The 24,852-nt window shown below is 30.2% G+C and overlaps 1 protein-coding gene across 4 annotated transcripts in view; it reads right to left on the bottom strand.

The window, feature by feature from the left end:
- Positions 1-24,023, bottom strand: part of LOC108221034 (uncharacterized) — a 28,814-nt gene extending 4,791 nt beyond the window's left edge. The window contains exons 1-13 of one of the 4 annotated variants that reach the window (XM_064092829.1): positions 23,739-24,023; positions 22,804-22,901; positions 22,628-22,714; positions 22,380-22,548; positions 21,572-22,294; positions 21,212-21,363; positions 20,922-21,119; positions 20,753-20,843; positions 20,509-20,677; positions 19,988-20,098; positions 19,812-19,908; positions 19,586-19,633; positions 19,165-19,485 (exon numbers count right to left, since the gene is read on the bottom strand). In XM_064092829.1, coding sequence (XP_063948899.1) covers positions 19,446-19,485; positions 19,586-19,633; positions 19,812-19,908; positions 19,988-20,098; positions 20,509-20,677; positions 20,753-20,843; positions 20,922-21,119; positions 21,212-21,363; positions 21,572-22,294; positions 22,380-22,548; positions 22,628-22,714; positions 22,804-22,901; positions 23,739-23,879 — 2,124 coding nt within the window. In that variant the 5' untranslated portion in view covers positions 23,880-24,023 and the 3' untranslated portion in view covers positions 19,165-19,445. Of the gene's footprint in view, positions 1-19,164; positions 19,486-19,553; positions 19,634-19,811; positions 19,909-19,987; positions 20,099-20,508; positions 20,678-20,752; positions 20,844-20,921; positions 21,120-21,211; positions 21,364-21,571; positions 22,295-22,379; positions 22,549-22,627; positions 22,715-22,803; positions 22,902-23,738 lie in introns of those variants that run through there. The other 3 variants (XM_064092830.1, XM_064092832.1, XM_064092831.1) reach the window with 3 other exon arrangements.
- Positions 24,024-24,852: the final 829 nt, after the last annotated feature.

The raw sequence follows: 24,852 nt of genomic DNA, 5'->3' as shown, positions 1-24,852 counted from the left end.
CAAGAACTTTTTTCTTTGCTTGTTTTGCTTTTTGAGCAAATTTTGATTCGTGATTGTTAATCCAATCCCTTATTCTTCTGAAAAATGTATCATATTGGAAATAAGTAAAAATTTAAATATATTATTAGAAGGGAGGAATTGAAGATTATGCTTACTTAGTTTCAAGGACTTATTCACATAAGAAGATTAATATTCTAAGCTTCATTGAGAAATATAGAGTATTAATGTATCCACCAGTTTCACTATCCAGGCCAATAATAGGTAATAAATCTTTGGCATTGGGGGATTCAGATAAATAAATCTTCAAAGCAAACAACCATGAATTTTTTCCACATTTAATTTGATCTACATTCTTCTCCCTCGTATATGTTTGTGAAATAATAATAAATATAATCGAAATTTCTTAGATGGAGAGTTAAATATCCATCATATTCCATTACAGTTTTTCTTGCTTGAATCATAATGGTGCTTAATTACATTATATTTTAAACAATTATCATTAATTTAATTAATTTAGTAAATTATTAGATATCAGTTATTGGATTTTTTTGAATTATGTCTCTAATTTTATGATTTTGAATTATTAACTTATATGCACTCCTACTCAAACTCTCATGAAAGTTATGGATTCTTAGTATAGAGTATGTTTAATTTTGAATTTAGAATTTAGAAATAATAGTTCGTGAAATCGGGATGTTATAATTATAATTTGTATAGCCAGCTTCACAAAAACTTGTCATCCAATCGACAATAGTTGCATTGACTAGCTCTTTAATCAAGCTCTTCTTTATGCATGTACCAAGAGGTTTAGAACTGTATGTAGTCTATAAATCTGGAGATCGAATATGTTTTATCCCATTTGTGGCAAGAACGCTTTCATTTGCTTGTTTTCCTTTTTATCCAACTTCACAAATCTTGATTATTAATTGTTTCTTTATGGTTCTTATTAAAATTAATAAATAAATGATAAAACATGTAACGAAAATTATGAAATTCACAACCCAAAGGAATTATAGATTATGTTTACAAAGTTTCGAGAAATTCATGGCCACAAACAATTAATATTGAGAATCCTGGAGTATTGTATCCACCAGAGAGGTTGACTTCTGAGACAAACAATAGATAGTAAATCTCTTGAATTCAATGAATCATGGCTTTTCTTTTGAAATCTACAGCTGGCGAGGTCCAGACTCTGGCAAATTGCCAAGTGATTAATCATCCTTCTCCTGATCACCATCATTCTTCTCTTGATTAGCTTCAACTCCGCATGAATCTTCTCCCAATCTTTCCTCTCCTTTTCTGACCTCATCAACAGAAACGCCAAGCCGATTCGAGATTTCCATGACTAGACTCAAAATGTGAGTCTGCGTTTCCATGCAAGAATTGTAGGATTGTTGCAGGAGATTCACTCTCTCTATAAGATCTTGTTGAGCTGCATAAGAGGTGGTAGCTTGTTTCCTGACATTTTCGGAAACATTTTTGAAATCATCACTCATTGTAGCAATTCTTTTGTCGATCCCAGTGATCATGGTACTAAGTTTGTCCACCTTATTTCCGAGAGCTACCAAATTATCGGGTTTCTTCTTATCAGCCTCTTCATCGACTTGTTGATTGGCTCTTTCTGTTTCCTCCTCCATAGCCTTTCCGTTCTCAGGTGAATCAAGAAAGGGTTGATCGGTAAACATTTTCTTGCCTGCTGCATAGTTTTCTGCCACGCCAACAAACTCTTTTCCGTTTTCATCAGAATTTTTTGGGCGGTCAGGGACTGCAATCTTAGAAGAAATATCTGCAAAAGATACATCACATAATAAGACAGGAGACAGGTCTGCAGATCGATGCAGTTTTAAAATTAGATTTCCAATTAAGGACGAGAGACTGATAAATTTTACCATTTTCAGCATTAACATCCTCGGCTGCTTCACCAACTTCTTCCATCATATCTTCAGATGGATAACTCAGCTCCTCCATTGTATATTGTTGCAGTGGAATGGCAGTAAGAGGTTGTGCATCAAGGACAGTTCCTTCAAAAACCACAAGTTCCTTTCCTTTCTTTCCTTGTGCTTCAATCTCCTTTGAAGAAATATACATGGCATAAACATTTAACCGCATAAATCCCAAAGAAATTTTAGAAATTTAATTACAAACTTTCCATTATTATATAAACAACTACATACCTTCTTTGAAGCACGCCGCCTTTTTAGAGAAGCACCGGTTTCATTTGCATTCTTGACAAGACCAAAATTTTCAGGACCTTTGGCATGCAGTAATTCAGAAACGGAGGAATACCCTGCTGCCTTGGCTTTATGGCTAAGATTACCAGTAGGTAAATGACCTCGCTTTGCTCTAAGAAATTAAAGAGACGGTATTTTCAGAATCGACATGTAATACTTGGCAAACATAAAAAATCAATAAAACACACCTGCAGATACTGCAATTGCATATGTCTCGGCACTTTGGACAACTCCATACCTCAGATGCTTCAGCTTCTTCTGCCTTCTCTCCGTATCTGTTGAGTACAAGTAATTGATGAGTAGTTACCAAGCTACGAATTTGCAAAATTGTGATATGAACATGGCTAAAAAATCTGTATTTGTTTCATAAAATAGCTTTATCAATATCAACCTATTAAGGAGACATTTCTGACAGTACAGCAAAGTGCAGGGCTTCCTTTTCCGCTGACCTTTGCACGCGGTAGCAGAGCTCCTATGCTGACGACACTTCAAACATTGAAAAGGGAAAAAAATCAAGAACCAACAACATACCGAACACACTTAAATATTAATATCTCACTATGGCCAACAGTATATTCAACAAATTATGACATTTTTGTCAAGCAAAACATTAAATCTTGCAAATATCTAATAATTCTTTCACGAGCGGATTAAATAATTATATTCTATTCTAGGGTAAACAATTCCTTCTTTATCAGAAAAGATTAAAAAAAATTAATGACAAAAAAATGAGAGAAAATTTTCAAAGGGTCATATAAGAAAATACCTGGTGACAAGTTTTGACTTCTCGATTCACTGATGTGCCAGGAGAGCTTGAATTTGCGGCCATCCTCAATTGTTAAAAATGTTTTGGAAGTAGGTTGGTGTCGGTCAATGTTCTTAAACTGATTGCAGGTATGTGTTAACTAGAAGTTTGTTTATGATATATATGGTGAGGAGGAGAAAACAAGGATACCTGCTTTAAAAGTATTTAATGTTATCTTTTGTATTTTTTATGATATCTATATTTTTTATAATATCTCATTCTCTTATATTTAATATTTATTATAATGTATATTTTAAAATTTTAAATCAATATTCTGACCAAAAAAACTTAACATATAAGAGATTGTAACTTCACTGTATCCCCAAAAGAAGGTAGGAAGGAGACAAAAAGGTGATACGATCTAGGTGATTTTGTCTATCTCGTCTAGGTGAAATTTACACTACTTTTGGAGCTATTTAGCCTTTATTTGGTCATTAAATACCTTTTTCATTCCATTTGTCCCATTATACAATATAATTTTCACCAATATTTTCAAATCTAATAAACTTTTACGGACTTTAATTACTAAGTATGAAAATTAATATGATAATTATAAAACATAAAGATGTTGGTTAACTTATAAAATTCAAAAATAATTTTACTTTCCAATGCGGGTTATGAAAATTATATTGCTTATCATTGATAAATTAAAATCACATACATCAAGATATAAGAAAATATATTGATTCAGCACTACTCTTATGAAATCGAATAGAATATACTCGACAATTTTGAATAAAAATTCTTCTGAAAATTCAAATTAAATATACTTTTCTTTAATACATGTTACACTTCTCAAAATCTTCAACTTAGATTTGCAGATTTACTAATTTGTCTAATATTGATCTACATATTTAATTATTTGTGTATGTATTTTAGTAATTTTAATAATAATTAATTTACTGTTATTTTTAAAAATATATATTAAGATTAACTTTACAAAGGCATACCGGTTTTAACTATTTGTTTTCAATTTTATTTTTGTAAAAAATATACAAGAATAATAAAAGTCCAATACATGCCTCTTTTAGTTTAATACTCGACCAAAATAGCAAATATTAATTTGCAAATAACAAAACTTTGTATTAATACTCATGAATAAGTTTTTATACTTTCAAAAACAAAACTATGGAGTTCCATCTTTTGTTGAGTCTTTAGAGCCTTAACCATGGCCGTTGTTGGTATATATATAGGATCCAAGAGCTGCTGTTTTTTTATGTTTCTTTTATTTTAAAAAAAAGTATTAACGGTTATTTGCAGGAATAACAGGATTGTTCAAAGATTATATTTTTCTGTCATTATTGTGTCTAGATTTATAATCCGAGTCCATTAAATCATATGGTGTGTTCAATATCTATCCTTATTCTTTCTCTAGAATAACTTACACATGAGATGTTGTCTTTATCATTTAAAATTATTTGTTTAGTGAAAAATCCAATCATGTCTAACTAAGTTGATGCTTCAATTAAATTTTAAAATAATTAATATTCATTTTCATTTTATTGCCAAACATGTGTTTAGTACGTCTTTAGATATTCTCATTTACATTTGTTGTCTTGCATTCTCTTTCACAATTTTTTTTGTTTGAGTACTCTAACACAAAGGTGTTGAATTACTCTTGCTTTTAGTTTCATGTTTAGTAGTCCTTTTTAAAATATTTCAATAAACTAGAAAGTAATCCATGTGTTGTGTTGTGTTGAGTGTAGATATTTATATTATTTTCCGGTTAACCCATGTATGTTGTTTTGCTAAGTTATATTCTTTTAGAGTAATTAATTATTGTGTTGTGCTTTTTTGTACATAGGTAGTGAGGATATGCTATTAATAAATCAAAAGTTAAGAATTTCATACCTCAACACTCATACATAAGTTCTGCCCAGGAAAGTTCTAATCTGCGGAGAAGAGTAAAGAACAAGTCCAGGATGGGATGAATGTGATGTAATTTTGTTATTCCTAACATTTTCAAATTTTCGACTCCTTATTGTGATGATATTTATAAACCAAAGACAAATCAACATTTTCATACTATGAAAGATGCTTTTTCGTTTTATCAAGCACATGAGCATCAAACTTTGACGTGTGTAAGTCATCACAAAAATAAAACCGAAGAGGTAATTTGGTGTCGAATGTCATTCATTGTAGTTATGGTGGGATGCGCATAGAAAACACCGTTTTAATAATAAACTATGCTCGAGCAAATATAGATTCAACAAGAGCTTACACTTGGGCAAAAAAGATGATCTTTTTTAAAGGAGATATGAGATATCGTTTCTGCCTTGAAAAATTTCTCAACCGATGTTAAAATTTGAACGAGAAATCCTAATGCAAGTATGATCGGAGCTAAAGTTAAGTTAAAAAAAGGAGACATATAATAATATGTCTTATTTTTTATTTTTTTAATTTTCTATCAAGAGAAGCCTTATACGAGTTTGGAGAGTGTTTAATTTCTAATTAAGAACTACTTCTCCTTTCATATTCATGAAACCATATATGAAGCTTTGGTTGTTTTGCATCGATCTTTTACAAACTTTTGGCGCAAAGTTATTCTTGCATCAATCTTTATTGTCCTTGCTTTTTAGCGGTGGGCATATTTTTGCATTGTGCTACTTTTATGATTTGACTTTCCAGCAAAATCTTACATCTTCGGCACCCATAACCCCTTTTTAATATTTAATATTATCTACACATTCTTCTCCCCGGTATATTTTTCTCTCCAATATATTTTAGTATTGTGTTCTTAGGACTGCTTATCTTTTTAACATAGGAAGTTGAGTACCGGTCCCTTTTAAATGCAAACTTATATACGGTTTGGTATGTTATTGGCCCTTTTTTCTTCAAGCGGTCATTTTGATAGACATGTTTGTGAAAAAATAATAATAATAAATAGGTTTTAAAATTTCCTAAATGCAGCATCATATCTATGTATATCATAATTCCTGAACGATGCCACGTCAAGAAGTCCACGTAATTCGTAAAATGCCACGTCATAAATCCACATATTTTAATTATGCCACGTCAGCAGCGCCAACTCATTAGTTAATTCATATATGTCAAGTTCATTACAATCCCACAAATTACGCATGCATTCATGAATTTGTTTTTAATTGTCTTAACAAAAAATCATTCTCTTCCTAATTTTTAGCTTATTTTTAAATGTAGTTATTGACTTCTTATATCTCTAATTTAAATATGAAAAGATATCTCAATTACTCTCCAAGATATGAACCTAATCATCATTATTTCTAAATTCAAAATCAAATCAATTCTTATCATCTATTTTAAAAATTCAAATTCATCGGTATCTCTCTCATCTTTTATTTTCTTTCTCCTCCTCTCTAAATAGGGTTTCAAGCTCTATGTTAATTGAATAATTAGTATAACTTGCACGGGAATTTTATTTCATACAATTAATACTAATTGTAACAGACTTTACTTTACTTATTTTGATTCTTTTAGTTGATTTCATATGTATGTGTATATATTCATATATTTACGTATCTATAATTGTAATTACTTACTTTCGATTTCTCTCTGATTAAATATGGGAAGACTTCCTAAGCACTCTGAAGACTTTATTGTATAATGTTGCATGAAAAATTAAAAATTCAAAAATTGAATTATCTCTTTATTGCTAATCGCCTTTTCTTAAAATATTAAAAATTAAAATATAGTTAAAAAAATTTCAAACAATAATTTTCTTATCTTTATACATATAATTTATTTCACATTTACATGTATATTTTCGTATATTTACCTATTTTTAATTGTAATTGTTAGCTTCTTATCTATTTCGAATTAAACATGATAAAACTTCCTAAGCACTTACAAGATTTTTTGTATGATATTGCATTAAAAATTCAATAGATTGAAAAGGTGATTACCTCTTAAACTGCTAATCGTCTATTCTTAAAATATATAAAAATAAAGTATAGTTAAAATATTTTCATAAGATTATAGAAAAAAGAATAAGGTATTAATGCATCATTAAATATGTTATACTTTGAAAAATTATGATTCAACTATTGTTTTGTTAAATTTATTTATGTGTTATTATTTTCTTCATTATTTTATTTTTTTAGTTTTAATAAAGTAATTCTTATATATATAAAATGAGAGATGCGTCATTATATATGTTTTACTCTCTAATTTTTTTATTTTAAAATAAATATGAAAATAGTTTAAATTTATATACCAAAGCAGTAACATAGCATCGTAATGGTAAGGTGTGTGAAGAAGCATTTAGTTGATATTTAAGCATGCTCAATCAGCTGCATAATCGGTACTTTTTAAATATTTAATTGGTTTGAAATTTTTTAATTTTGTTTGAAGAATAATATCTTTTGAGGATCAAAAATTGTAAACAATTTAAAAGGCACATGTAGTCACTATATATGAAGCTCTCCTTGATTATACTCAAACTTGGTGCTTCAGAATGGGGAGTGAATTTCATTTAATTCTTTCCATTACCATCTAAGAATTTGAATTCAAAGTAAGTATTTGTAAAATTGGAATCATATTAGTTGTCTCTCTTCAATTTTATATTTAAATTTCCTTGATTATAGCTTTCGTTGAACAATAGTATGACACGAATTAAAACAATGATTTTATTTATGCTAATTTGTTTGATTGATTTCATATCTATGTATATGTATATGTCTATATATCTATATATTTTGTAGATAGTGGATATATATATAACCGTTATCAAGACCTCATATCTTTGATTGTCTGTATTCATCTTTGTTTTTCTTTTTCTTTTCTGACGTTATAGTTTGAGGTTTTCATTCTTTTTTCTGTATCCGTAAGCACTTCTTTTAAAATTTTAAACATGTTTTTAATTTACAAGATATGTGGATGTGAATGTTAATGGGATCTTCTTTTACAATTTGTAGCTATCAAAGGCCGAGGAAACTACACTACAATGAAGAAAGCATGGCTGAGACAAGTCGTGAGACTCAAATAATCTAAAGGCATAGTAATTTCCTACTACATTCAACTGATTTTTGGTGTTATCATATGTTTTGCTGGCTTGATTATCATTTAATTGACACTAATTATTTATTTTTGTGTATGTGTATATAGAATACTTGAACCACCATTTGTCTCTGATAAGCAACACAGCAATCTGGCTAAACAGATTCATGTGATACAAATTTTAGAGTTGTCAATAAATGGATAATGATATATTGTTGTCTCACTTGGTAAATTGAATCTCAGCTTTTTCTGTGCAAATGTGTGAAAATTCTTATTGATACTTATTTAGATTGATTATATAACAAATGAAATCATTTATTGGAACTTAATATCAATCATTAGAATTTACATATGTATGTATAACTTATGTGTATGTATGATACAATTGTTTGGATAGTTGTCAGTTGTCTACAAGCATCTAAAAAGGAATGACGAAAGCTTGGGTGCTTTTTTAACAATCTCAAAATCCTTAAAACAACTCATTATTGATCTGAGCAGCAGGTTTTCAAAGAAGTTGACGCGGAGAGTATTTGGTGTGGGAAACTTTGGTAAAGCTCATCAGCCAGATTCTCAATACAAAGGAAGTAGTAAAGGCATCTAAAATGGTTAGACGGGAGTGAGGAATGTAGACGATGAGGCTAGCAATGTAGTTAACATTGAGGAAGCATCACGTCATATGGAGAAGTCTGACGAAATGATGTCAATGTAATTGCCTCCCTATTTACATTGATGTAGTCTTTGTTTATTATCTTGAGAATATATAATTTCGCACATTAGTATTTTTAGTCGCTCAAGTTCATTGTGATTTGTGAAGTAGTTGTTTTAGTCATTATATTTCAAGTTCTCATTTGTCTCATGCATTGTCTCAGGAGTTTGTTATAATTTTGATCGCGTTATCTATTTAAATAAACCATTGACGGGTTTTTAAATTTTTTATCTATTGTTTTTGAAAGAGATAATAAAATTTTCATGATTCGTATTTTATAATATTTTTATAAGAACATAAAGGACTTGAGTTTTTGAAGCCACATATCTTAATTATGCCACATCAGCCAACTCATTAGTTAATTCATATATGTCAAGTTCTTTACAATCCCACAAATTATGCATGCATTCATGGATTTGTTTTTAATTGTTTTAACTAAAAATCATTCCCTTCCTATTTTTTAGCTTATTTTTTAAATGTAGTTATTGACATCCTATATCTCTAATTTAAATATGAAAAGCCTTCTCAAATACTCTCCAAGATATGAAACTAATCATCATTATTTCTAAATTCAGAATCAAATCAATTCTTATCATTTATTTTAAAAATTCAAATTCATCACCATCTCTCTCATCTTTTTTTATTTTTCTCCTCCTCTCTAAGTATGGTTTTAAAATCTATGTTAATTGAATAATTAGTAGAGAGGATGTCAATCCCTCTCCATCCAAGATTCACCGTCGCTGGCGGTAACGCGAGGAATAGCTCCGGCCCTCCCTTCCACCATTTATACATCCCTGTCACCCTCCTTTTTCAATCAAACACATGCCCAATCCCAAATAACCAATCATTAATGATTCAATCAAAAATCCCAAAAAATCTCCGTCCAGAATTTTGTAGAGTTTTGTCTTTAGCCTCCGATCTCCTTTTGCGTCAGAATTCTGATCCGATGATGATTTATGGGTTTCTTCAAAATCGGTAACATTATTCCTTTATTTTATTTGTAATCAAATTCTCTTCGTCTCTTTAGAAGGTACGTCTTTTTTTGATGTTTGTTGTGTGTTTTTTTTGCGTTTGGTTGCTTTTTGTATTTTATTATGATAGTAGACATACATTAGTTCATGTTTTATTTATCTTCTCTTCTGATGAAGAGGTAGTATCGGGTTTTTTAGGTGATCGGATTCATTTGTAACTTCGTTGAAATTTGTTCGGATTATGTTCTGAATTTTGTTTGAGTTTAGTGGTCATATTTTTCTAACTTGTTTTATCTTGGCCCGATTTGTTGTGGTCAGCCACAAATTTAGTCGAAAATCGGGGTGGTTTTAAGTTTCCATATGTGTTCTTTGTGTTCTTGGTAGTTCTTGATTGGTGGACGTGTTTAATGTGTGTTTGATCTTTTAAATTATAAGTTTCAGTTGTTAAAATTGTTTTTAGTTGCATGTAGAATAGATTATTGATTTGTTATGATTTAAATATCAATTGTTTTAACTATGACATAATTTTATATATTATACATGTATATATGTTAGTGTGTAATAATTTTGGATAGGAAGGAATTAAATTCACCGGTTATATATGAGAAGAAATTAAATATTGTTAAATGCGATTTTATATTTACATATATACATATTGGGCAATGCTAGAGACCCCAAAAAAAATTCCCAAAAATCTTTACCAAATGATGTGGCAAACAAGTGGCTAGTTATGATTGGGTGATTGATGAATCTGTAGGGGGTCTCATTATTATGGGAGTGAATTCAGCCAATCAAATTTGGACACATCATTTGGGAAAATTATTTGGGACAATTTTTTGGGGTCTCTAGCATTTTCCTATACATATTAGGGATTAATTGATTGTATTCATGCTTTTGAATAGATGTGTGTTTGGTAAGTATTTTATGTGCATTTATTCGGCTTAAATGACATATAAATTTGTTGTTTTATTAATTATTAATTAGAATTTATTGGATGCCATAACTGATGGCTTTTATAAATCTTGATTATGTTCAAGGAGTTTGTACCATTTTTTTTGGGCGGCCATAATTGGTGGCATATATTTTTGGACCATTATGGTTGACACGATTATTGTCCTAGATGAATATTATGCGGATAATTTTGTCCTTGGATTAATAATTAGATTTTATTAATTCTTATACTTTTGTGATGCTAATGATAACTTTTGTTAACTTATTTTAATTGGGATTTAAATTTTTTTAATAAATAATTTTCATATAGAGAAGGATCAATTCTTTTCATTCTTTTCCTAACATAAAATTAAATTTTTGTTTATGTATTTTATTATGAATTCTTTAGTATTGTGTGTCTAACCAAAGTTCTTACTTTGGTTAGACATAATAACTTTTCATAATTGTTTCATAATTTTATAAGTTCTAATATTTTTATTTTTGAATAAGTTGTTATTTTTTTGTCAGAAATCATGTCATAATTGGGTTTAGTTTACCCACACATTTTCTTTTACTTAATTTATCATTCTTATGTTTCTTTTTGCTTGCTTTGATTTTCAGGAGCTTGGAAAGAGACTTTACGGGTTTTCTTATCAGACTTTAAAGTCTTATTATCTAAACGTCCGGAGATATCTTTGCGTATCTTTCGGTTAGATGATAAACTTTATTGAATGAAAGTAATCCCTGATGCGGTTTATTGTATCTATGATACAACTCATCTACGAGTATGTAGATCTGACAAAATAATAATAATAATAATAATAATAATAATAATAATTAGTATAACTTGCACGGGAAGTTTATTTCATACAATTAATACTAATTGTAACATACTTTACTTTACTTATTTTGAGTCTTTTAATTGATTTCATATGTATGTGTATATATCCATATTTGTGTATCTATAATTGTAATTACTTACTTCCTATTTCTGTCTGATTAAAATGTGGGAAGACTTCCCTAAGCACTCTGAAGACTTTATTGTACGATATTGCCTGAAAAATTAAAAATTCACAAATTGAATTATCTCTTAAATTGCTAATCGCCTTTTCTTAAAATATTTAAAATTAAAATATATTTAAAATAAATCAAACAATAATTTTTTTATCTTTATACGTCTAATTATTTCACATCTACATGTATATTTTTGTATATTTACATATTTTTAATTGTAATTGTTAGCTTCTTATCTTTTTCGAATTAAAAATGAAAAGACTTCCCAAGCACTTAGAAGATTTTTTGTATGATACTGCATTAAAAATTAAATATATTGAAAAGGTGATAACCTCTTAAACTGTTAATCGTCTTTTCTTAAAATATTTAAAAATAAATTATAGTTAAAATATTTTCATAAGATTATACAAAAAAGAATAAGGTATTGATGCACCATTAAATATGTTATACTTTCAAAAATTATGATACGACTATTGTTTTGTTAAATTTATTTATGTGTTATTGTTATCTTCGTTATTTTATTTTTTTTAGTTTTAATAAAGTAATTCTTATATATAAAAAACTGTGAGATGTGTCATTATATATGTTTTACTCTCTAATTTTTTTATTTTAAAATAAATATGAAATTAATTCAAATTTATATACCAAAGAGTAACAGAGCGTCGTAATAATAAGGTGTGTGAAGCAGCATTTAGTTGATATTTAAGCATGCTCAATCAGCTGAATAATCAGTACTTTTTAAATATTTAATTGGTTTGAACTTTTTAATTTTGTTTGAAGAATAATATCCTTTGAGGATCAGAATTTGTAAGCAATTTAGAAGGCACGTGTAGGTAATATGTAGCTCTGCTTGATTATATACACATCTAATCTAAATATATTTAATTCCCAAAACTGTTTGGTGACAATTTATACAACTACAGGAAATATCAGCTTTATCAACACACCGACATCGAAAGTCGATGTTAATCCAAGTTTGAGTGCAGTATATAGCATGAGACATAGTTATATATTTAATTTGCTCATTCATTCGCACACAATCGTATAATTGTATATTTCATATCAAAATAGTATGAGAATAATTTATAGTTTTTTTATTTTGTTCCAGGCTTGATCGTGATGAATATGAATCGCTGCTAGATCTCTGATTATAACATCTCCAAGAATGCTGAATAATCGTACTACAATTCATATTTTTATGATACAATAATGTAATAAGTATTTGAGATTCTCAAATCTTATAAACTATGTGGTTATCATCCGGACTATATTTATTTTGGATGACATTTTACTTTATTTTATTTTATTCTTCATTTGAGATTATTTGATAGTTTGATTTTCTATTCTTAATCAAAAAAAATATGTTACTACGCCACAAAAAACCAACTACAATATCAAGACACCCGTGCGCGGAGCGCGGGCAAAAAATGAATGAAGAATTTAGAGTGAAATTGGTTCAAGTATTACAAAACGATTTCCGCACTAAAGTAAAGTTTCCATACGCATTTATTCCAAGATACAGTACTCTTGGTCTTGCTTTCTAGAAAGTCTTAGACGTGATCGTATTGTTGTTAACATCTTCATGCGAAATCATTTGTGTGATATGCAACAATTTGTAATAAGTTTGTGTCTGTTATTTAATGGGTATTCTCATGTGGGGCACTCATTTGATTCACTTGATATTCGATTAAGGCAGCCACTGGGTGAAAGTTTGGAAAGTTAGAGAGTCTTTTATGAAACTATACGACCTACGCATATGGGATTGTGGCTTAGCATTGGTCTGTGTTCTCTGTTTTGTATTTTTGTTCCAGTTTTTGAGTTTTATATTGTATAGATGACAAGATAATTTGTAATTATTTTTTTTACATTATTTTTGCATAATTTCCTTTCGTAATTATAGTGATTATGATGCATATATGTCCTCTAATGCATTTATTGAGCCTCTTTTTGTTATTGAGTTTTCCTTGCAACTGCTGAATAGAGATGATTCATCCAGGCCACTATCAGATGCTCATCGTGTGAAGATTTATATTCACTTTTCCTCAACATTTTCTTATTGATCTAGATTTTTTCTTTACATCTTATCGTATATCATTGTTTTTTGATAAGAGCCACCGAGAATGAATATGACGCAATTTCCGTCCAGATACATGAATCTAGCCTGCTATAACTCATATGTAAATAGGGAAAAGTAGTCAAAATATTAATTTTCAATTATTTTGGCATTAATCCTTTTTTGTATAATATGTGGTGGTTTCCATATTAACCATATTCAATTTTCAAATCTAGAATTTTTGTTATAATTTCAAATTAATGGAGTTCTTTTTCACTCCACAATTTTAGTTCTTGATAAGGAAGTTTTTATATATTAGATTTTTAAATAATCGGATACATGGATATAGACTGTTATAGCTCATATGCAAATAGGGAAGTCAAACTTTATTTGATTCCCACGGATTTTGACATTAATTACTAAAATATTTTTTTATTTAATTGTAATTATTAACTTCTTATCTCTTTCGAATTAAACATGGAAAGACTTCCTAAACACTCTAGAAGATTTTTAGTATTATATTGCTTTAAAAATTAAAGTGTACCATGTAAATTTAAATATAGTGTATCCCTTAAATTTAGGAAACATTTAGATTCAATTAAGTATATGGTATCCGTTGCAAATTTTAAATTGCAACGCGGTTTGAAATCTTATTATATAAATTATAATCCGTGATTCTAATTTATTGATTTAATATCTTATTCATTTATGTAACATATATAATTAGTAATGATATAATTAGTTTACTTCTCTATTAAAGACATCTTTAGTTTATTTAAATATTAATCAAATGAAGTGTAGAGATTAAATCTTTATATATTTTTAATAAAAGACATATATATTATATATTTTATAGAAAGATTATATTAAAGTCAAGTGAAGTGAATCAATTATAATTCTACGTTGATTATCCCTTAATTTATGCATACATTATAAAATTTGTATTTAATTGAGATAACTAATCGATGTTTTTTAATTGTCATCTCCGAATGCTTGATGAAATACAAACCATGTATTCTGACTAATACCTAGAACAACAGGCCTAAATTTCTTGGCTGATAATCGATATGAAGGATTGAAAAATTCGTCTGTACTCCCATGGAAGAAAGGAAGACCACAGAAGGATACCAAACCACCGGGTTGTGAAATTGTTTCTTCAAGTACCTTCGGAGTCGGAGCTTACGGTCTAACTCGACTTTCTCAAAAAGAGAATTGCAAGACTAATACAAATATAATGCATGAAGAAACAATGGGTGGTAAGTCTGATGTTTTCATATCATTGACGAGTATATTCATCTGGTTTCTTTGAACGAAGTTTACTAATCCATGTCTAATATTCCGTTTTGGTATATCACAATATTTTCAAATTATATTCCTGTGAAATATATTGATGAAGTACTGCATCAACCTTTAGATATTAAGTTATATCTGCTATTCATATTTATCAAGACGATTTAGAAACACCGGTGATCTTTGTTCTAGCAAGTGTATATGAAGGTTCAAATGTGTGAATGTTAGATTAAAATTTTCATTTGGCTCAATCATATACATATACATATTTAAATATATTTAATTTCCAAATCTATTTGATGACATTTTATACAACTACAGGAGATATCAGCTTTATCAACACACCGACATCGAAAGTCTATGTTGGTATATAGCATGAGACATAGATATTTATTTAATTTGCTCATCATTCACATAGAATCATATAATTGTATATTTAATTTCAAAACAATATGAGAATAATTTATAAATCTTTTATGTCGTTCTCGGCTTAATCGTGATAAATATGTATCATTGCTAGATCTCTGATTATAACATTTCCGAGATAGCTGAATAATCGTACTACAATATTTAGATTTTTATGAAACGATAATGTAATAAAGTATTTGAGATTATGCTCAAATCCTTTATAGAGTATGACATTTTCATCCGGACTATGTTGATTTAAATGACATTTTATTTTATTTAATTTTTCATTTGAGATTATTTGATGGTTTGATTTTCTGTTCTTAATCATAAAAATTATTTCACAACGCCACAAAAAACAACTACAATATCAATACACCCGTGCGCGGAGCGCGGGCAAGAAAAGCTAGTTCCATTATAGTTTTTCTTTCTTGAATCATAATGGTGCTTAATTACATTATTTTTTAAACACTTATCATTTATTTGAATTAATTTAGTAAATTTATTAGATATCAGTTATTGGATTTTTTAAATTGTGTCTCTGATTTTATGATTTTGAATTATTAACTTATATACACTCCTACTCTGACTCTCATGAAAGTTATGGATTCTTAGTACAAGAGTATATTTAATTTTTAATTTTAAATTTAGAAATAATAGTCCATGAAATCAGGCTGTTATAAATATAATTTGTATAGTCAGCTTCACAAAAACTTGTCATCCTTGATAATAGTTGTGTTGGCCAACTCATTAATCAAGCTCTTCTTATGCATGTACAAAGATGTTTAGAACTGTATGTAGTCTATAAATCTGGAGATTGAATAGTCTATAAATTTGGAGAGTGAATATGTTTTATCCCTTTTGCAGAAAGAACTCTTTCTTTTGCTTGTTTTCTTTTTTATCCAACTTCACATCTTGATTATTAATTTGTTCCTTTATTGTTCTTATTAAAATTAATAAATAAATAACAAAACAGGTAATGAAAATTATTAAATTCACAACCCAGAGGAATTATAGATTATTTTTACAAAGTTTCGAGAAATTCATGGCCTCAAACAATCAATATCCAGGAGTATTGTATGCCTGAGGTTGACTTCTGAGACAAACAATAGATTGTGAATCTGTTGAATTAAATGAATCATGGCTTTTCTTGGCAATCTACAGTTGGAGAGGTTCAGACTCGGGCAAATTGCCAAGTGATTTTCGTTGAAGTCTTTCAAAACCACTAGGACAATCATCCTTCTCCTGGTCACCAACATTTTTCTCTTGATTAGCTTCAACTCCGTATGAAGCTTCTCCCAATCTTTTCTCTCCTTTTTTGACCTCATCAGCAGAATCGCCAAGCCGATTCGAGATTTCCATGACTAGACTCAAAATATGAGTCTGAGTTTCCATGCAAGAATCGTAGAATTCTTCAGATGGATAACTCAGATCCTCCATTGTATATTGTTGCAGTGGAATGGCAATAAGAGGTTGAGCATCAAGAGTTCCTTCAAACACCACAAGTTCCTTTCCTTCCTATCCTGATGCAGCAATCTCCTTTGAAGAAATATACATGATATAAACATTTAACCGCATAAATCCAAAATTTTCATTTGCATTCTTGACAAGACCAAAATTTTCCGGACCTTGGGCATGTAGTAATTCGGAGGAATACCCAGCACACTTAAATATAAATATCTTACTATGACCAACGGTATATCCAATAAATTATGACAATTTATGTCAAGGAAGCATTAAATCTTGCAAATATCTAATAATTCTTTCAGGCACAGATTAAATAATTCTATTCCAGCCCAAACAATTCTTTTTTTATCAGCAAAGATAAAAAAAAAATAATGGCAAAAAAAATGAGAGCAAGTTCTCAAAGGGTCATGTAAGAGAATACCAGGTGACAAGTTTTCACTTGATTTAGTGATGTGCGTGGAGAGAGCTCAAACTTGCGGCCATCCTCAATTTTTAAAAATGTTTTGAGGTAGGTTGGTATCCGTCAACGTTCTTAAATTTGTTGCTGGTATGTGTTAACTAATTAATTTAGTAAATTTATTAGATCTCAGTTTTTTTGATTTTTAGAATTGCCTCTCTAATTTTATGATTTTGAATTATTAACTTACAGTGCTACTTTAACTCCCATGAAAATTTTGGATTGTTATTATAGGAGTATGTTTAATTTTGAATTTTTAATTTAGAAATAAATGTCATTAAATACACGCTATTATAATTATGATTAGTATGGTGAGCTTCACATATACTTGTCATGCTTTGCAACGATTGCGTTGGCTAGCTCATTAATCAAGCTCTTTTTATGCATGTAAAAAGATATTTAAAACTTTATGTTGTCATTAAAATCAGGAGATTCATTATAGTTCTGTCAAAATAAAAAAAAAAAAGGAGATTCATTATTGTTTAGCTCTTTTGTCGCAAGAACTCTTTTCTTTGCTTTTTTCTTTTTCCAACTTCATATCATGATTAATAATTTATTATTTTATTGTTCTAATTAAAAATAATAAATAAATAACAAAACATGTAACAAAATTATTAATTTAATATCGTAAAAAAATTATAAATTATGTTTAGAAAATTTCCAAGACTTCATCGCCTAAAACAATCAATGTTCTATTTTTAATTTGTTGAGGATCCTCGACGATTGTATTCACCATATTCACTTCTGAGACAAACCATAAACAGATTCACAGTGAATCTGTTCTCAAATTTGATGTTTAATAAAATTAAAACCATCGAACAAAAAGATATCTTGGTTTAAAATCAACTTTCCATTGGCGGGAGATGAAAATTGTAAAATCATTATACATAGGAGTGATAAGTATTAGATACAAAAAGTGTATATGATATACATATACAAACCAAATCAACCTACAAACTGAAAATCAATTTTAATGACTGTTTTTAATTATAAAAATCATCAAATCACCATTTTGTACCTCACAAATCACTATCTTATTAATAAAAAAATCTTTCAAATATAAATATATACATACATACATACATATATATATATATAACGTATATTATCATTATCTTCACCTCTATTGCCATAATGGACTTTGTTCCACCGTTATTAACACCTTTTACGACTTTGTCAACATCGTCTATCATTACTCACGACCACCGTCGCTTACCATCATAACTTACCACAACTAGTCACTACTTACCATCATAACACACCTCCTCTCATCATTTACTGCATCGTGAACCTCCTACAACTATAATTAATCATTAATAAACGACAACCAATAGTTAACATAAGTATATTTTTTTAATTATGCAAAAAAATGCCGATTTTACATCATTAAACAATGATTAATGCATCGTAAACTAATGAATAATGATTCATGTAGTTGTAAATAGTGATCATGAAACTTATTTGTAATTTGTATTTAGGGATTGGTTTTATATAATAAAATATTAAGATAATAAAAGTCAAATCATCATGTAAAGTTTTGCTAATGATAATAATATGTTTATCATAATAATTGATCCATCCATTCCAATTTATATGATCATTTTACTAATTTCATAATTTAACTTATTATTATTTAAATATTTGTTATATAAAAATTCTTTCTATTATAATTGAGAACAATGATTATAATAAAATCATATTCAATATTTTTCCACCCACCTTAATCAAGTTCTATGACGATGATATATTGGACAAATTTAACTTAATATCCGATAACCACATTCCTCTAACATAATGTACTAAGTTTATTTTTTTAATTAAACTAATTTAGTTTAATAAAAAGAAGCCCGACATATAGAAAATCATCTAAGTAAAATTCCCTGATCAAGCACAAGTTATACTATGCATGACTACATATAATAGAAAACGTATTAATAAAAACATTGTTGTTTCTCTATTGTTTCTCTCTACAACACAATGATATAAGTTTTACAAAAACATTTATTTAAGATATTCCTCAAATCTACATGAAAGCTGCTCATGAACTTGATTACACTTGCACAATTTGGTCTTTAGGAAGATAACATAATCATATGAAGCTGTCGCAAACGTTTCCAACCACCCTGCACAAATCAAAGGTAGTTAGCTTTGATTATAGCCACCCTTGTGAAAACTAATACTCCTGCATAAGCCAATGATAGTAGCAGTATCATGTACTGTATTTGGTATGTATATCTAATTATATATTACCTTAACTTTACAGGAAGTGGTCGCAAACTCACAATGCATAAGGTATTATAGCAGCTGACTGAGCTCTTACCATTCTCTCCCTTCACATAGGACAAAAAATAAATTAAGATCCTCAATAATATAGCCAGAGGGTGTCAATCATCCAACACGAGCAAATTTAAGAATTTTATACAGCAGTTCATGCAAGTAAATCTCTGTAAAAAGTCCTTAAGACTTGCCATTGATTGGTCAATACTCAATAGTGGACTCAGAACTCACCGGAGAGAGATGTGCTTTTCGACCACCTTCTCCTGCTCATTGTCGAAGGTTATCCATTTCTCACCAAAGACAATTGAATCATCCCCATTCCCTATATCTGTACATTGGTAGAAATTTAGATTGCCTTCTAAAATTCATCTCAAAACACCTTAAATAAAATATGCATCAAAGTTTACCTTGAACCAGGATATTTGATTCTTCAGGATAACAATTTAACCTCCAGAAGGCACGCCCATCACCATCCAGAAAAAGTGGTTGTGTTCTCAGAGCCTGCGATCTTTTTTTAGCTGCACAAAGAAATATAGTCAGACACATACAAAGACATAAAAACAATTGTAAACCACAAAAAATACGTAGAAAAATAGCTGACTAAATACTAACTCTGCCTAAAAGCTGAAATGCAGCCCGTTGTTAAGAGATAGTCTAGCATTTTATTTTATACTTCACGGAACAGTGTTATTATCATAGAAATTACTTAAACAGCTCTGGTTTCAAAAAGAGACTGAAGGTTATATGGCTCCATTCAGGGGGTGGGGGTTTCAATCTAAAGATAATATCGGTCATAAGTACTAAGTCCAAAGTTCAAATTTCTCAAACATATAATTTGGACACAAGATTGCCCCAAAGATGGAAACAATTAGGTAAGAAATAAAATGAAACAATAAGCTATGGTAGTTCGTTGAAATAATAAACATACCTTTAGGTACCATGTTCATTGATTCAAGCATCTCCTTGTGAGCTTGAGCTGCTTCACATTTTATTTGACTGACTATCTCGTCATGCTCAGAGATTGAAAGTGAAGAACCATCCTTTGCAGTTATTTCTTTCGCAAGTTCATCTGCCAATTTCTGTTTTAAACTCTTCACCTGCAAGTATGAATACATATAAAGTTGTATGCAATGCACAGGACCAAAATACAAGAAATTCATAATACCACTTACCTTATCTTTTGCAGCAAGAACTTTTTTCTTTGCTTGTTTTGCTTTTTGAGCAAATTTTGATTCCTGATTGTTAATCCAATCCCTTATTCTTCTGAAAAATGTATCATATTGGAAATAAGTAAAAATTTAAATTTATTATTAAAAGGGAGGAATTGAAGATTATGCTTACTCAGTTTCAAGGACTTCATCACATAAGAAGATTAATATTCTAAGCTTCATTGAGAAATTTAGAGTATTGTATCCACCACTTTCACTATCCAGGCCAATAATAGGTAATAAATCTTTTGCATTGGGGGATTCAGATAAACAACTCTTCAAAGCAAACAACCATGAACTTTTTCCATGGGATGGACTTAGTTTGTGAGACCTGTAAAAGTTGATGAGTATAAAAAGGTAATGTCATCTATGATAAGAAAAAGCAATTGAAGATAGCAGGGGAGCAAAAGTAAATAAGGGTACCTCAAAGTATAATCCTTTCGCAACAAAGATAACAGCTGGATGTGGAAGTGGACAACAGGTGAGTGCTGCTCTGTTCTGCGGAGTATCCTACTCTGTCCATTCATTAGCTCTTTAAGTATGACACTTGATTGTCCTTTCTTCATATTCAGATTCTATTCAACATATACACAAAATAGCATAAATTGTATTACAAGTACAAACAAAAATGCCAAATGGCAGGCTTTTGATCGAGTACCATTTTTGAATTCGAAGAAAAAAGAAGTAAATTAGAAAAATCTGAAGTACACCAATGTCAATATTGATATTGTAAAACTAGATGCAAATCAGCTAGAAGAAGAGAAAAAATATAACATCTGGTACCTTTCCAAACGCTGCACAAAATTCTAGAAACTGTAAGGCATTACCAACATCCTCTGGTGGCAATTCGAGATCACCTATAGTTATTAATTCAGTTCCATGAGGCAATGGAATATCATTACCAACCTCTTGGCTCTGGAACTGCAACCCACTGTTGTTATCCTTAACGAAAGGCATGCCTGTATCATGTTTTACCCGTTTCTTTGTTTTTTCTTGGTCTATTACTTCAATGTCCTTATTCGCATTTCTCTTTTTGTTTCCAAAAGTATCAGCAGGTACTTCTGCAGAAACTTTTTTCATACAACCATCCCCCAGTTTAGGATCATTAACCTTTTCATTTGGTTCTGCATGCATATGAATGCTTATGTCTGAATCCTGAGATTTATTTGAATTACTCTCAGGCAAGGTACCAAAACTACACAATTTCTGAGCAGCGGCATCCTTCGGACCTGCAGACACTGTGTCTGAATCCTGAGATTTATCTGGAGTACTTTCAGGTAAGGCACCAGAACTACACAATTTCAGAGCAGCAGCATCCTTCTGACCTGCAGACACTGTCCTCAATTTGCCCTGCTTTGTTTTTTTTTGCTTTTCATTATTTTCCAAAGTTACACCTTGCATTTTTTCTATTTCTTTCAACTTAGAAGGGGTCGGATGTTCCAAATTCATATCCACCCTTCCATCGAGTAAGTTTTCCTTGCCTTTCTTTCCTGGTGAAGTAACCTGCTGTTCAAGGAATACACATGGCGTAAACATTTAAGCAATATATACTATAATTTCTTTATTTACAAAAATAATTACACTATCATACTTTTCCTGAAGAACTCGGCCTTTTGGGAGTAGCCCCGGTATCTTTTACATTCTTGACAAGGCCAAAGTTTTCAGGACCATTGGCCTGGAGAAGTTCAGAAACAGAAGAATAGCCCGTTGCCTTGGCTCTATGGGTCAGTATACCAGTAGGTTGATGGCCTTGTTTTTTCCTATTGCAATAGAATGGAGGGAACAATCAGAATCAAGGGAGTATTTACAACATCAGACTATAAAAAATGAAAAACAGACCTGCAGCAACTGCAGTTGCAGATGCCCCTGCACTTTGGACAAATCCATTCCTCCAAAACTTCAACTTCCTCAGCCTTCTCTCCATATCTGTTCAGGTCAAGTATAACATAAACTAAACTGAGCCCTTGGACTGAGAAATTTGCATTTGTAACTAAATTATTTACTAGACAACCAACCTATTCAAAAGACATTTATGGCAAAACAGCATTGTGCAAGTCTTGTCTTTCTTTTTATTTTTGCAGGCAGCGGTAAAGCTCCTCGTTTTTTGACGACACTAGAAACATTCAAAAATAAGATATTAGGAACCAACAATATAGGAAAATTGTATCATCAATATAAGTAACTTAAGCATTTATTTCTTGAAATTGCAAAACAAAGGCCGGATTTCAAATATTGGAATTCAATAACAATCAGATAAGCCTGGGCATGGAAACCTCCCCAACTATAGCAGCAAATCAACATCCACAAGGTAAATTATTATGTTACCAAATCCTACAGTGTTAGTTAATATGAGCTTAATTGATGAGAAATATTAAGTAATATCAATGACTTATTATACCATCTATTTGTTTAACATGGTATTTAATTCGTTAAGCTAAACTACCGTGTTGGGAAAGTTGGTTAGTTAAGGGTAACATAGCATTACAAGCTAATGACAGAGATAAAAGATTCTCAACAAGCTAATATTTGTAAGATACAGAAATCTACAATCAAACATTTCAACCAAAAAATTTATCCCCAATGAGCCCTAATATCCCCAAAATAATCAAACACCTTAGCTACTAACAAATATTACTAAAATTCAGGCATGCCTAGTATCTTTAAAATGCATTGTACCAAGTGTCTATAATTAAATCCAGATCTTAATTCAGGTCAACCTAAAATTAAATCATTCAAATCTGCGCCAAACATCGAATAAAAATGAATAACATTCACTAAAATGTTGCGGCGCAATTCAAATAACATAACCAGAACTGAATACAACTAAACCCTAAATTCATCAAACCTATTGCCAAACATCAAATTAAATTCCACATACCAAACAACATAATTCCGCAATCAAAAAACATAAATTTGTAAAAATCTAGGGCTTATATATAATAGTTTATACCTGGTGACACGTTTTCCCTTTCTCGGAGTCATAAATCTTGCCACCGATAACACGGACACCCGGGTCGGTTGTTCGCTGCTTCGTCTCGCTCTGCGATTTGTTCTGGTTCGAAGCAGCCTGGGGAATTGAATTGACAGCCATTGAATCAGCGAGAGAATGTGTTCGCGTATGAAATATTGAAATGTTTGTGTAATGTGGTGTATTAACATGTGTGCCGTTGTTGTTTGTTAGGGTTTATATAGATTCAATTTGTGTTACGAAGCGGCGGGAGAAAATGAAATATTTTTGGGGAAACAGAAATTTGAATGTAGGCGCCAAGCTTTTTTGTTGTCTTTTTGTTGTTTTACCACGCCTCAATCCTCAGGTGGCTGTTGGGCCCCTTTTTGAGCGTGGGCTCTCTAAACAAGCTTTTTAAATTCAAATTTAAAGAGGGAAAGCAAAAATTAGAGCTCTAATAGGCTCTTAAAAACTATTTAAAAATTTAAGAGTTCATTATTTTTTAACTTTTATTTATGAATATACTCTCTCCGTCCCATCCAATTCTTATCATTTGAAATGGAGTACTCGGCATGCATTTTCAGACTCATAAATAATATAGTTTCATAACTTATTTTTTAAATTTTCTTTTTCTGAATAAAAATTTAAACATTAAATTTTTATTCAGAAAAAGAAAATTTTAATAATAAATTATAGAACTATATTTTTCATGAGTCTTAAAATGCGTGTCGAGCAGTCCCCTCCAAACGATAAGAATCGGAGGGGACGGAGGGAGTAATATTTAGCTTCCCTCCAACAACTCAAACATTAGGGATGGACGCGGGGTCGGGGAGTGTTATCCCCGCCCCGATCCCCGAATTCCAACCCCATCCCCGACCCCTGCCCCGATTCCCGAACAGGGATTCTTTTCAACCCACATCCCCGCCCCGAACGGGGTACGGGATTCCCCGCGGGGATTCGGGAAATTTTATCGACTTTATAATTTATAATATACTTTTTAATAAAAAACAAAATACGAACTCCTAATATACTAATAAAATAATATTATCTCATATTTTCAACACCAAATTATATTAAAATTGATTTATAATATAAATAAAAGAAAATTTTAAAATTA

Source organism: Daucus carota, chromosome 5 (assembly GCF_001625215.2).
Source record: "Daucus carota subsp. sativus chromosome 5, DH1 v3.0, whole genome shotgun sequence".
Classification (NCBI taxonomy): domain Eukaryota; kingdom Viridiplantae; phylum Streptophyta; class Magnoliopsida; order Apiales; family Apiaceae; genus Daucus; species Daucus carota.
This window is presented reverse-complemented; position numbering and strand designations above follow the sequence as displayed.